Source organism: Salmo trutta, chromosome 5, assembly GCF_901001165.1.
Source record: "Salmo trutta chromosome 5, fSalTru1.1, whole genome shotgun sequence".
NCBI lineage: Eukaryota > Metazoa > Chordata > Actinopteri > Salmoniformes > Salmonidae > Salmo > Salmo trutta.
In genome coordinates, this window is record NC_042961.1 from 19269222 (window position 1) to 19284932 (window position 15711).

General features: G+C 41.1%; 1 protein-coding gene across 1 annotated transcript; it reads left to right on the top strand.

The window, feature by feature from the left end:
- The first annotated feature begins 510 nt into the window (after positions 1 to 510).
- Positions 511 to 14768, top strand: slc17a5 (solute carrier family 17 member 5). Its single transcript, XM_029752799.1, has 11 exons — positions 511 to 756; positions 9789 to 9982; positions 10205 to 10438; positions 10635 to 10722; positions 10872 to 10958; positions 11257 to 11375; positions 11839 to 12000; positions 12077 to 12209; positions 12409 to 12556; positions 12734 to 12824; positions 13079 to 14768. The coding sequence occupies exons 1-11, from the start codon at positions 672 to 674 to the stop codon at positions 13214 to 13216; spliced, it is 1479 nt and encodes a 492-aa protein (XP_029608659.1). The 5' UTR covers positions 511 to 671; the 3' UTR covers positions 13217 to 14768.
- Positions 14769 to 15711: the final 943 nt, after the last annotated feature.

Sequence of the window (15711 nt, forward strand, 5' to 3'; positions counted from 1 at the left end):
GAGACACCACAACACTACATAAAGAGAGACCTAAGACAACATAGCATGGCAGCAACACATGACTTCACAGCATGGTAGCAACACCACATGGCAACAACATTGTAGCAGCACAACATGGTACAAACATTATTGGAGCCTGTGTAGTGATCTGAGTAGATGTTTGAGTAAGACTGAGTATGTTTTGTGTGTTTTGTTTGTGTTTTATAGGGGCTCCTGAGTGGTGTAGTGGTCTAAGGCACTGCATCTCAGTGCTTGAGGTGTCACTACAGACACCCTGGTTCGAATACAGGCTATGGAGTCCCATTGGACGGTGCACAATTGGCCCAGCGTCTTCTGGGTTTGGCCGATGTAGGTCGTCATTGTCAATAAGAATTTGTTCTTAACTGACTTCCCTAGTTAAATAAAATATTATGTTTTTCAAGCTTCCCCCTTTTTTTGGAGTTAACGCTGCTTAGTTTTCACTCCACCCAATAGATGGCGGCAATACACCATTGGAGGATATAGTCTGCCGTAAAACCCCACCAAAGAAGAAGAAATGGACCTCACACCGGTTCCTTTCCGAACTTCCGTTCACAGTTCTCGTGATTCAATCGTTCGTATAAATAGCTAGCTCAGTACATTAAATTCTAACTGCAGGTATGGCAACTCAAAACATTGAACTCTGATATGCAATGGACCGATATATATCGGACACGGAGACCGATGACCAAGAACAACCGTTGTTGCTCAGTCGACAAGATGATAAAGTCGAAAAAGGTGAGTGTCAGCTGAAACACCTGCCTTGTTAGATAGCTAACTAATATTTACAATCGGAGTACTTAAATTGACATAGGCTACAGAAAAAATGTCTAACTTACTAGTTAATTTCGAAACATTCGGATAAATTATCTGCGTAACTAACTAGTTACAGTAGCAAACTAATGCCTCTGCTGCTTGCATACTGCCTCACCCATTTCTTTGTTTACGAGAATCAGGTGATGGAAAGAAAGCGTACCCTAAACGCGCTTCAGCCCAGCTTCAACCAAACATTTAATCAGGTGCTCCGCTAAGAGACTTAAAAATCCCAAAAATATTCCTTACCCCCAGGGCACTTTAAAAAACAAAACGTATTTACACAGGTAATATGAGAGAACTGTTCATAAAGAATGTTTCGGTTCATATGTATGATTTACTGTAAACCATAGTCTTTAGCAACTTGTTTGATCAGCCCATGCATGTCCATTTGCTATTAGTGACATGTATTATTGAAATGGTGGGGACCATAGTCCAAGGGCCACCAACCAAAAAATGTGTTGTCCCGTGACCCAGAAAAACAGGTATGGGTAACTGCATACGTGGGGTGTGTCTGAAAGTGAGCGTTGCAAAATAAGTGGGTGGATCGACATAAGCTAGTGTATGGAAACCTAACGTAGCAGGCGTAGAAAGACAGTTCCCACTAGTTACCACAAAGCCATCTATATCGTAAAAATTCATGAAAAATAAAATGTACTTTTTGGTCTTACCGGTTAGGCATAAGGTTAGCAGTGGGGTTCATTTGAAAATACAATTTTAAGATAAATTGTGGAAATAGGCGGGGTTTAGGACTTTGGCTGTAGTAACTAGTGATGACCTACAAAGATACCTGAGGTGGATTGAAAATACTGTATCCCTGACCCGGCTGTTGCCTATTTAGCTAAACCGGTTAGGAGAATGTGTTAGGCTTAGCTGAAATGCTACAAGGAAGCAGCAAGCAGCCATGCAAAACGGTCTTGCGTGGCAACCAATCTGCCAAAAAATACATGTAATATGTTTCAACAGTATCATATCCCATATGATTATGTGACTTCCTCCGGTCCAGTACCTGCTATAATATCTATCTGCAGACTGCGGTTACTACATGCCCTGCCCACGACATGCCACACACAATGTGTGTCACTACAGGCCGGGCACACTGCCATTGAGGCTGCTAGCGCTGTCTCTGGTCCACCCACCAGGTGGCGGTAATGCACCAATAACGTTGGATGCCAACCGCCAAAAACCCCCACGGAAGGAGGAGGCTGCTAGCTCGCTAGGACACCGGTACACATTGTCCTTCGCCCCCGCCTGCCGAGCACTGCTCTCCCGCAGTTCTGTTAAGGTTACTGCAGTGCAAGTAGCTAGCTAGTGTAGCAAACCCAACTGTTGTGTGGCACTACCCTCGCCGTAATGTTAATAACAGCAGGAAAGCAGTGCTCGTCAGGCGGGAGCAAAGGACACCCACCAATGTCCTAGCTAGCTTGGAGCTTCAATAGCAGTGGGAACAGTATGTAGAAACTGCAGTCCCTAGATAGGGTAGGCCGTCATTGTAAATAAGAATTTGTTCTTTAACTGACTTGACTAATTAAATAAAATAAAAAGTAGATCTAGGGCTAGGCGGTATACTGTACCTGACGATATACCGTTATTGATGCACGGACCGGTTTTTACTTTACCTTCTATAACGGTATTTGAATGTTTTGGTTTGTGATACGCCTGTAACGTCCATTTTTGGAGTTCGCTACTTGGAGTCATCTCCGCTCTCTCCATGCTGCTTTCCAGACAGACCTAGCCTCGCCCCCTAGCCTCGTCCCCTGTCACTCAAGGAGAGCATTTGTTCCTCATCCAGGTTGCATGGGCAATGCAGCACATGCAACAATGTTGATGACAACGATGCTGTTTTCATTTTGCTTCTTACTATAAATCCACCAGCGTTCTATAATTACACTATTGGTTTGTGTTTCTTACATCTGTAAACAGCTAGTTTGGTCTTTTCTTATCAAGTTGGGCCGCTAATCGCTAGCTAGCTAATAAATGTACTGAGCGTAATTAGCTATACAGCCTGATAATACCAGGGATGGTGTAGACCTAAATCAGTACGTTGTCTAAATTAGAGGAATATGCGAAGCAAGAATATGTTAGCTACATGAAGTAGCTAAGAGAGAACATTAAATGTAGCCAAATAGTATAGGGTCCCCTAGTAAACACTTATCAACAGTTCCTACCCTGTCACAATAACTCCTCCCTGGCATTTTCATTCGTTGACATACATTGAATTCAAATTGCCCACTATTATATTCTAACTATAGAATTAGAATAATCATTATATTTCCATGATTCCAACAGTTCACCAAAGTGTTTTGATCTAATCATAGGTCAAATCGCAGTTGCAGCATTTGGTTAAAAATCAGGTCTAGATTGTTTGCCCATATCGTGCAGTGTGGAAATGAGTGCAACAAATACAGAAATTGATGAAAATGCTGACATTGTTTTGGTTGAAGTTGAATTGAACAGTAGAAAACAATCACAATGGTGAAAGCCCCATAGAAATCCCTTAGAATGTATGTGTTGCCACCCTGGGTCACGCACTACTCATGAAGAAAATGGTGAACTTTTATTATTCAAAAACATTAAATGCTGTAAAAAAAATTGTTGAAATTTTGGCCAATTTTTTTTGATTTTTTTCAATGTAACCTTTATTTAACTAGGCAAGTCAGTTAAGAACAAACTCGTAATTACAATGACAGCCTAGGAACAGTGGGTTAACTGCCTTATTCAGGGGCAGAATGACAGATTTTTACCTTGTCAGCTCAGGGATTCGATCCAACGCTCTAACCACTAGGCTACCTGCCACCCCAAAAGTTGTAGGCCATATCGCCCAGCTACCTGCCGGCCCAACATGTTGTAGGCCATATCGCCCAGCCCTAGATAGACCCTACTCGGTACATGCGTTGCTTTCTGCAATTATGAGAAAGTGTGTAACAATTGTAACCAAGGGAGAACTTACCCAAAATGCACTATGATTTCAAAATTGTACCTTTTTAATTTCTAATATTTAATGTGCAACTTTTTTACAAGTTGTAGATCACAAATTCTTAATAAAATGATCTACAAAAAGCTCTGACGAAGGCCGATACGTAAGCTTATTAAATATCAGTGATACTATCAAGAACAGTGTGCGGTTTCCTTTTTTCCTTCATCCTGTTTCAACTGTTGCCATGCACCTGCAACAAGATTGCTCAGATGTGCGAGTGCCTTTTGAATCTTGTAATAAAATTATCTATAAAATGATGCAGACATTTTACGGTTTTGTTTTCTAGGTCACAAAACACTTTTTTTGGTTGGTGGCCCTTGGACTAATGGTGGGACATTCCCCTGTGAGACAGATGTTCATTCAGGGCTCTCTAACTGGTGTCTGTTTTAAACGGTCCTTAATCACTAGTGATGGGGGGGGGGAATAGTTATATATCGGGATATTATTTTTGAGGATCGTATTGTATACTCCTTGACTCCACCTCTCCTTTGGCCCAGGAATCGACCTGGGTATGTATACATAAGGTTGATTAGCCTACTGGGGATGCGCTTCTCCTGTAGCAAATTGAAGCCAGCAAGCAGGAATCAACACATCCATTCTCAATCTGTTAAAAGGCCATAACGTTTTTCTTCTGAACAGATCAATATTGGTTAAGCATATTGAGTTTGAGAACTACGCAAAATAGCATATGGAAATGAACTCAAGTGCGTTACGTAAATGGATATCTGCCGTCCTGTCAGGTAAGAATTTAGGCATAGTCAGCCTGTTAGGCCTATGTTACTGTCTGGAAGTTGCCCCGTAGTTTTTTTGTGTTGTCTTGATATAATTTGGAGTGGGGAGAGTGGTAGTCGTGGGAGAAGTAAGGCTAATCTAGTGTTTCCCGAACAAGAGTGGGGCCTACAAGCAGTCTACCATGTGAACAGCAGCTGAATATGGGGGGGACAGTCTCATCTTTCAGCTAACCAACCACCCTACCTTCTCTGTGTAGTCAGTGCCACGGTTTTAATATTTCTCCACGGTCTCGAGATTTGGATTTTCTTCATGCCAGCAGTTTATTGCTTGTGTCACGGGTTGTAGAACAAGTGTCATTTACAACTGTTGCAGGTTTATTTTAAAACAGGCATTTAAAAAAAAAAACTGTTTTACCAAGCATTTGTTTCCTATGCACTATTTACCAATATTACCATATTCATCTGTCAAATATTTATTCTAGACCTGCTGGTGCCTCAACTGTCAGAAGTAGCCTATAGGCCTAACCATTTAAATGAACGAGGCGCCATCCCCTTCACTCTGACTTGCATGTCTTGTACCTTCAGGTTCCAGGTTTAGATACTCCATGGTAAAGAGTAGACTGACACCATTTCATTCCCACAGACATATCGATTTTGAATGGTGGTCATGAGAGGAATATTTGTCAGGCTGCATGAAACGAGCTTCTGTTCTGGAAGGAATGCTTTGGGTAATAAAAGTATGTTATTGTTGAATCATGGCAATCTTCAGTCTCATAAACTGCTCTCAGCCATAGTTAATGGTACTAAAAACAGAGATATGCTGTAGAACAGTGTTTACTCTGAAAAAAATGTGTAGCGGTGGATCACAAAAGGGGTCCAAGGTCCAGGCCTGGAATTTTGTGATTTTAGGCGCAAGGCCATTTGGCCTTCAAGAGGTTCCCAGTTAACCAAAATAGCCAATTACATTTATTTGACAACCAAAAAACAGTAGCTTATTCTCTTAAGAGCATATGGTATGCAAATGTACATAAATATTAGCCTACATGTTGAAGTGTAGGGGATAGCCTTTGGCTACATCCTGTCATGTCCAGACCTATGCTGACATGAGGGAGGCGCCTGAAAATGTAGCCAAAGTTTTTAATGAGACTTTTAATTACATCTACAGTACCAGTCAAACGTTTGGACACACCTACTCAGTCAAGGGTTTTTCTTTATTTTTACTATTTTTGACATTGTAGAATAATAGTGAAGACATCAAAACTATGTAATAACACATGGAATCATGTAGTAACCAAAACTATTTGAGATTCTTGAAATAGCCACCCTTTGCCTTGGTGACAGCTTTGCACGTGTTTGGCATTCTCTCAACCAGCTTCATGTGCCTTGTTAATTTGTGGAATTTCTTTCCTTAATGCGTTTTAGCCAATCAGTTGTGTTGTGACAAGGTAGGGGTGGTATACAGAAGGTAGCTAGCTATATGGCAAAAGACAAAGTCCATATTATGGCAAGAACAGCTCAAATAAGCAAACAGAAGCGACAGTCCATTACTTTAAGACATGAAGGTCAATCAATTCTGAAAATTAAAGACTTTGCAAGTTTCTTCAAGTGCAATCGCAAAAACCATCAAGTGCTATGATGAAACTGGCTCTCATGAGGACCGCCACAGGAAAGGAAGACCCAGAGTTACCGCTGCAGAGGATAAGTTCATTAGAGTTAACTGCACCTCAGATTGCAGCCCAAATAAATGCTTCACAGAGTTCAAGTAACAGACATATCTCAACATCAACTGTTCAGAGGAGACTGCGTGTATCAGGCCTTCATGGCCGAGTTGCTACAAAGAAACCACTACTAAAGGACACCAATAAGAAAAGACTTGCTTGGGCCAAGAAACACGAGCAATGGACATTAGACTGGTGGAAATCTGTCCTTTGGTCTGATGAGTCCAAATTTGTGATATTTGGTTCCAACTGCTGTGTCTTAGTGAGACGCAGAGTAGGTGAACGGATGATATCCGCATGTGTGGTTCTCACCGTGAAGCATGGAGGTGTGAGGGTGCTTTGCTGATGACACTGTTGGTGATTTATTTAGAATTCAAGGCACACTTAACCAGCATGGCTACCACAGCATTCTGCAGCGATACGCCATCCCATCTGGTTTGCGCTTAGTGGGACTATCATTTGTTTTTCAACAGGACAATGACCCAAAACACACCTCCAGGCTATGTAAGGGCTATTTGACCAAGGGGAGGGATGGAGTGTTGCATCAGATGACCTGGCCTCCACAATCACCTGACCTCAACCCAATTGAGATGGTTTGGGATGAGTTGGACTGCAGAGTGAAGGAAAAGGAGCCAACGAGTGTTCAGCATATGTAGGAACTCCTTCAAGACTGTTGAAAAAGCATTCCTCATGAAGCTGGTTGAGAGAATGCCAAGGGTGTGCAAAGCTGTCAAGGCAAAGGGTGGCTACTTTGAAGAATCTAAAATATTAAATACATTTTGATTTGCTTAATACAAATCTTTGTTTAATACTTTGGTTACTACATAATTCCATATGTGTTATTTCATAGTTTTGATATCTTCACTATTATTCTACAATGTCGAAAATAGTAAAAATAAAGAAAAACCCTTGAATGAGTAGGTGTGTCCAAACTTTTGACTGGTACTGTATATATACAAAGTATGTGGACACCCCTTCAAATGAGTGGATTTGGCTATTTCATCCACACCCGTTGCTGACAGGTGTATAAAATCGAGTTTTTCATGGTTTGTGCTAGGCCCCTTAGTTCCAGTGAAGGGAAATCTTAATGCTACAGCATACAATGACATTCTCGACGATTCTTGGCTTCCAACTTTGTGGCAACAACAGTTTGGGGAAGGCCATTTCCTGTTTCAGCATGATAATGCACAACGCGAGGTCCATACAGAAATGATTTGTCGAAATCAGTGTGGAAGAACACAACCCTGACCTCAATCCCATCAAACACCTTTGGGATGAATTGGAACGCCGACTGCGAGCCAGACCTAATACCCTCACTAATGCTCTTGTGGCTGAATGCTGCGGGGACTTGCTTCCAATGTTCCAACATCTAGTGGAAAGCCTTCCCAGATGAGTGGAGGCTGTTATAGCATCAAAGGGGGGGGGGGCATATTAATGCCCATGATTTGGTATGAGATGTTCAAAGAGCAGGTGTCCACATACTTTTGGTTTTGTATGTGCTAAACGCCAGTCATGTTTTGCAAATATAATGTAATTACTCGTATCTAAAGGCTTGCTTCTGTGACATACTAGAGGCATTGTTCATTCCGATATTGTTCACACAGATCACACGATAGGAGAGAAAGGGCAGTGCCTGTTGCGCTTTGCAACATCACCCTCCTTGTAATCTGAGCCGAGGCAGTCAACATTTAGATCAAATTTATCCATAAACGTAATTCCTTTTTTTTTATTTTTATGAGGCATGTCTTACCATGTTCCAACCATAGGAATGTTTAAGGGATTCTTTTATAAACCCTTCCTCATTGACACCAGTATTTCTCATGTTCTCAACTTTTGTTGTCCAGCAGCCAAAGACACAATCCTAGTCATATTAAGAACCCATGCTTGTTGATGCATCTTTAGCGCTTCCCTCTTTCTACATTTGAAAAGGATATTTTTATCTCATTTGAAACCGCTCACATTTGCGGTGTACTTTTGGGAACAGTGTTTTCCCGCTTACTGCATTTTGGAACGTTCGCGCTTATAGCCTACTGCGGTGTGCACATTGCTGAATTTTTATAATGTAAAGAAATAACCTAATAGTTTATTACAATTTTAAGCTAAACATTCTGATCTGTTGCATCAGCCTCATTTCTTTAAAAAAAAGTTTATATATCTCACACACACACACACAGTGATTTGTATTAATTTGGGATCTATTGGGTCCCACAACTCTCCCAGAGGATGTTTGGAATATTTATTTCTCACACATTTATTTCTCACACCAATAGAATAGGTCAACTTTTGTTGGGAGATAGTAGATTGAAATAGGCTAGTGCTTTTGCTGTTCGTTAGGCCTACTCATCATGTTGGCTGTTGAAAAGTAAATGTGGACAGTTCTTCTAACATCTTCAATATGCGACTCGGAATTCAATAAGAAGGACTCGCGCTGTTGCATTCCTGATGTGTTGGTCTTCACTTGTAGCTTACTTCAGATCTGAAATGCCTGTGAGAAGGACCTGATCACGTGACAGGCATTGGCTAATAAGAATTGAGATATCTGAGAGACCCATGTGAGTGAGAGGTTCTTTGGAGTAGGCTATGCTGATTGGCTAGCCGGGAGAAGGGAATTATAATTATTATATTCAGTCCAAGGGCACAACCGCCACTTTTGCCACAAGGCATACATTATTTATAGAGGACATTGTGGCCACGAGGGCCACAATCCCCCCGGGATAATTTTTATGTAGGACTGAAAAGGTCAGTTCTGGTGACTTTTTAAAGGACATTATTAAAAATATATATTGAAAATAAAATTATACTGACACTATTTACAATATCATTTCTCCCTCCAGAAATGAGCCCAGTAACATATTTTAGTAAAATTATTATTATATATTTTTTAAACATATTGCACTGTGCATGGCTTTCTGTGGTTGCCACTACTCTTGCCCAATTTAAAAATGTAATCTGTCTCATCACAAATGAAATCTCTCTAAAGTAAGTTTTGAGGTAGGGTGGCCTTTTTAACAAAGGCCATTAAAACAAAACAAAAATCCCCCACGATTGCAAGAATTGTTATGCTTTGACTGCCTGTTAGAATGCATGTTTCCCTCCCTATGGCACTTGTAACTTGAATGCGCCTCAAGGAAATATTTATCTCGCATAAATCAAATTGTATTGATCACATACACACGTTTATCAGATGTTATTGCGGGTGTAGCGAAATGCTCGTATTCCTTGCTCCAACAGCAGTGTGCACACAACAACAAGCCGACTAGGTAAATAGATTACCCCATAGTAGAATAGTTTTCTGTTCTTTACTCGTTTTGTTTTGTTAATGTGGACTGTTCTAGCATCTTCAAAGTGCGCCTCGACTGAAATATATCTTTCACTTCTGTTGAATACTGTGAAGGACAAAAGATGTAGCTGTCAACATTTAGCAATCTCATAATGTATTATCTATCCTGTGATATTGTACTGTGCCTGATCCAATGAATTATAGCACCTCACAACTCTCTCTGTTTCTCTGTGGTCTCCCCTCTCTCCCAGCCCCTGCGTGCTGCTCTTCGAGGTACGGTCTGTCCCTGCTCTCCTGTTATGGTTTCTTTGTGGCCTATGCCCTTAGGGTCAACCTCAGCGTTGCCATGGTGGACATGCTTAACAACACAGACGCCAGCGGCAACACCAGCAAATCAATATGTCCTGCACACTCCAGCCCTGCTCGCCCCATATACAACCACACTGTGAGTACCACCAGCCCAGCCCTGCTCGCCCCAAACACAACCACAATATGAGTAACCATGTAATACTACGACCACTATGACTGCACACATTACACAACCACACTATGACTGACTGTAACACTTAATCACAAAACCACATGATTAGCAACCACATCTGTGTTGACTGTCCTGTTTGCTCTGGCCAGAAAGAAAGCATTATCTGTGTTTTTGTGTGTCTGGCAGGCCAGTGTGTATGACTGGGACTCTGAGACCCAAGGCTGGATCCTGGGCTCCTTCTTCTACGGCTACATCCTGACTCAGATCCCAGGGGGCTACCTGGCACGCAAGTATGGGGCCAAATGGCTACTGGGCCTAGGAATCCTGGGAACTGTGGTTTTCACCCTACTCACCCCCGTGGCTGCCGACATGGGTGCAGGCTACCTTATCGCTGTCAGAGTACTGGAGGGTATCGGAGAGGTAGTGTGCGTGTGTGTACACGCAGGATTGCTATAAGCTCTGTCGAGTACTCATGAGAACTCACACTTTAGCATCTTTATGACCTCTATTCACAAAAACAAAAAAAAGTGGGTTATTTTGCTCATAATGTTTACCTGATTACTTCTCAGTGTGTACCGAGTCTGTAACCCAGGAATATTTTTTTTTTTCTCAACAGGGAGTGACGTTTCCAGCCATGCACGCCATGTGGGCATTTTGGGCCCCGCCAATGGAGAGGAGCCGATTGCTCACCATCGCTTACACTGGTAATGCTCACTCTTATCCCACTCTGCACACACACCCTTTCTTACTCTGGGAACTCACTCATGTGTGACTTATACCTTTCCTAAATTGAGGTGATATTTGTATTTTTTTTCTCCACAAGGAAGTTTACTAAAAAAACACCTCTCTCCAGGTGCTCAGCTGGGTACAGTGGTCGCCCTTCCCCTGTCTGCTCAGATCTGCTTCTACCTTGACTGGACCTGGGTCTTCTATATCTTTGGTAAGGCTAGCAGAGGGTTTTCCGTAGTGTCAGCTTTGTGCAGAGAGACAGTTTTGTCTGTTTTCATGCTTACACATGCAATGAATACAGACACTGTTTCCTTGTTTATACAATCTTTTTTTACAGAACATGAAGGGAAAAACAGTTAGTGGAAAATTTGAGTGGGGGAAATTTAAGTCCATGACACAAGCAATGCTTGTTTAAAAAAAAAATAAAAATAATGTATAGTTGAGTTATTTAGCAGACACACTTATCCAAAGCAACTTAGTTTGTGCATTATTTGACTGTGTGTGTTTAGGTATTGTGGGAATTGTGTGGTTCATCCTCTGGGCGCTCCTTGTCAGTAACACTCCCAGCACACACCCGCGGATCACAGAACAGGAGCGACTCTACATCACTTCCTCCCTGAATAAGGAGGTACGTTGCAAAGGCAGCTGGGAATTGTAGTGTCTGAACTTTAAGGCCCAATCTCTTGGTCAAATGGCAGACTGGTTGTGTCAGGCTCGTGAGGATTTAGTTCATAAATGTAGAATACAGTGAAGTTATGTATAGTACATCTGAGAAGAAAATATAAAGTCATTGTTACAGTGTAAAATGTTAAACTATTTGGTGTAACAACATTCAACTGGAGGAACACCTTTTTATGCAAACCTTTTACTGCAGTCATAACTTTTTTATTATATTTTACTTCACATTTGTTATACAACACTTGGCAGACATTGGCTAGAAACACTCCTTTTTTCCCCCCTTTTTTTATATTTTTTAACATCCACAAAGCGCTTTTCTCAGCCACCCTCAAATAAGCCTGTGAGAACAGTAATATTTCACGTGCAAGTCAAGTGGTATTTTAAGATGGCAGTCTTTTTGTTCTCTTGTTCAGCTCACTTTGTCGGGTGACCACATCCCCTGGGGGTCCATCTTGACGTCCATGCCGCTGTGGGCCATTGTAGTGGCTCACTTCTCCTACAACTGGACGTTCTACACACTACTCACTTTGCTGCCCACATACATGAGTGATGTCTTGGGCTTCAGCATCAAAGAGGTGAGTTTATACACTTGTTCTGAGTTTATACACACCCACAGACTCTTGTTATTAACCCAGTGTTTTCCCATATTAGAATGGTGCCCTGTCGGCTCTGCCCTACATTGGCTGTGGGCTGCTGGCCGTGCTGGGAGGCCAGCTGGCTGACTACCTGAGGGAGAACTGCTTCTACCGGACTGTGGTTGTCAGGAAGGCCTTCAGTCTCGTAGGTGAGGAGAAGCATCATCGTAACACACACATGCAGTCATGCTTACACAAGACACATCTCTGCTCACAATCTGCCAATTCAAACACCCACATGGTCTGTCTTTTAGCTGGTTACCGCTACATTTGGATAAATCACATTTTTGTTGTCAATGTCTTCTATCCACGTAGCCTACGTTTACCATGTTCGGTCTGTGTATGTAGGTATGATTGGGCCGGCAGTGTTCATCGTGGCTGCTGGGTATACAGGCTGTAACTACATCCTGGCAGTAGCCTTCCTTTCCATCTCTTCCTCCCTGGGAGGAATCGTTGCCTCCGGCTTCAACATCAACCATCTCGACATTGCCCCATCGTAAGACTGGTCATCACTATTGATACTGTTACTATGGTAGTGCTTAATTTTAAGCAAGAGAAATTACCAGAAATGTACTTAAATGGCATAGTAAAATGGTAACACAGATATAACCATCAAATTGTCTTGTTGTGAGATGTATGATTGTCTAGTGTGAATGTTCCTTTTCCCTTTTAGTTATGCTGGAATTTTGTTGGGAATCACCAACTCCTTTGCCACAATACCTGGTATGGTGGGACCAGTCATAGCAAGAGCCTTGACCAAAAATGTAAGAATCACATCTGGTTTCATCATATCTTTCAGACAATGAAAGCACCGTGTTACAAAACTCATGATTGTTGGAAGTGTAGGGTGTGTGTTGGGCTCAGGATGTGGGGAAAAGTTGCCACATATCTAGGATCAGCTTAGCCTTAACTAGTATTTGGGAGAAAAAAGGCAGCACTGACCTTAAACCAGTGTATAGATGGGGGCAACTTCAACCTACTTTATTGGTCTCACAGATGGCTCTGCTTCCTATTGTAGAACACTATAGAGGAGTGGCAGACAGTGTTCTACATCTCTGCTGGGATCAACCTGTTTGGAGCAGTTTTCTACACTGTGTTTGGTCAAGGCGTGGTGCAACCCTGGGCTGTCCACAATCCCCATTCCCATGGCAACTGAGGGGGATAAAGGGTGACCCCCTGTGGACCAAAATGGACTCACAGCCACGGGACCGTTTCAACCAAGCTATTCTACACACAACCCTAGTGGGGAAACAGCATTCTAAAGTAACCTGTAATATTTTAATGTTTTTAGTTTTGGTAAGTGGACCCAATAACGGGTATAAGTGCATTTTTTTTAAATCAATTAATATTTTACTCTTTGTAAAATTTTACTCTTGTGATATGATAACCACATGTAGTGTTTAACTTTGTTTGCTTGTTTTTAAAAATCCGTTACATTTCAAGTTTTACATGGACTGACATCAGACAAGTAGCATTTCCCCTTTGTCATTTGTTGCTCCTCTGTTAGATGCTCAGGTGACAAAAAAGCCATATAAATTAATTTTTTTTTGTATGTAGCAGAGTTATTGCCAACTGAAAGAGCACAGTCACCCAGGATAGAATCCATGTGGGTTTCTTAACTTGTGAGAAATTTGTTTTTTTTGGCCTTCCGCTTGTGCCTAAAGTATAGAACTATGATCATCAACCCAGTATATTTCATCTAATCAATACATGTGACAGAATACTCATAAACGGCAGTATTCCCTGTGTAAATTTGTCTATCATCCAAATCTGTCTTTTATTATTTTTTTACTGATCAGTTATGTTTACTTGCTGGACCAACTACAATGAAGGAGTTAAAGGGACTTGTCTACTTGATTTATTTTTAATGACGATGTTTCAATGTTTATCAGAAATTCTGCCCGCCAACATTTCAGAGGATGGAGAGCTGCTTTACACGCTACTTACAATGTTAATCATGGCATACTGCCAATTTGGTTGCTTTATGTGAGGGTGATATTTATTGCACAGGCTTTGTTTCCCCCACCTAAAGGAACAGTACTTATGTTTGAGACCTCAAATGGTCCGTTTCTCAAATTGCCATTTCATCGTGATGTTAGTTACATACTGTCTCTGTATAAGCTTTGTACACAAGGCAGCGTTTAGACGTTCTGATCTATTTTCCATTAACTGGTCTTTTGACCAATCACATCAGATCTTTTCCCATCTGATCTGTCAAAAAATCAGAATCGGCGGCCTGTTGTTGCTCACAACAATGTAACTGGAAATCAAAAGGGCATGCCAATACTCCAAATATTTACTTATGCTGGCCTATGGCATCCCTTGGGAAACCCAACTACCAAACCATTTGGGCTCCTGAAAAACTGATCTCAATATAAATAACTTTTGGAAAGCTAATTTTGAGCTAGCCATGAAAAAAGAAACCTTTAACTGGAAAATAATATTGAAAAGAAATTGAGTCAGCCGACAGGTACATATTTTATAAACATAAATTGAAATGGATAATGTACCTGTAAACCCATCAACAAAAAATACAACCGTGGTATATAAATTGGACTGTCTAAACGCAGCCACAGTAATCACATTAATTTAAATGTGGATATTGGCATATTTGATGCCTGATCTTTAAGAGGTCAAATGAGGAACAGCACATTTCAGTCAATGACCAATGTAAGTCTAATAAAACATTTAAAGGAAATTGTATTGAATATGCATGGGCGTCTTGACTCATTTAGGCTGTAATTACACTGACAAGTTAATTTGGAGTGATTCTAAAGCCAACCAGGGTATGGCTGTAAAGTTCAATCATGTGCCTGCTGTGCAAAACATGGATAATAGTCTTATACAGTGCCTTCAGAAAGTATTCACACCCCTTGTCTTTTTCCACATTGTGTTACAGCCTGAATTTAAAATTGATTAAATTAATAAATAAAAGCAGACATTGAGTTACCCTTTGAGCATGGTGAAGTTATTAATTACACTTTGGATGGTGTGTCAATACACCCAGTCACAACAAATGCGTCCTTCCTAACTCCATTTCCGGAGAGGAAGGAAACCGCTCAGGGATTTCACCATGAGGCCAATGGTGATTTTAAAACAGTTAGAGTTTAATGGCTGTGATAGGTGAAAACTGAGGATGGATCAACAACATTGTAGTTACTCCACAATACTAACCTAAATGACAGTGAAAAGGAGAAAGCCTGTAGAAAATATAAATATTCTAAAACATGCATCCTGTTTTCAACAAGACACTAAAGTAATACTACCAAAATGTGGCAACACAACTTTTTGTCCTGAATACAAACATTACTGAGTACCACTCCATATTTTCAAGCATAGTGGTGCTTGTAATCTTAAGGACGAGGGAGTTTTTCAGGATTTAAAAAAAGAAAACAAATGGAGGTAAGCACAGGCAACATCCTAGAAGAAAACATGGTTCTCTGCTTTCCACCAGACACTGGGAGACTAATTATTCAGCAGGACAATAACCTAAAACACAAGCCCAAATCTACACTGGAGTTGTTTACCAAGAAGACAGTGAATGTTCCTGAGTGACTGAGTTACAGTTATGACTTAAATCTACATGTCTGTTGTCTAGCAATGATCAACAACCAATTCGACAGCTTGAAAAATGTTATAAAGAAAAATGGG

Coding starts and splice junctions, on each gene's coding strand:
- slc17a5 (XM_029752799.1), top strand. CDS start 672: ATGGACCGATATATATCGGACACGGAGACCGATGACCAAGAACAACCG. Junction 12,001..12,076: donor TGGGCTTCAGCATCAAAGAG/GTGAGTTTATAC, acceptor TTCCCATATTAG/AATGGTGCCCTGTCGGCTCT. Junction 12,825..13,078: donor CAAGAGCCTTGACCAAAAAT/GTAAGAATCACA, acceptor TTCCTATTGTAG/AACACTATAGAGGAGTGGCA.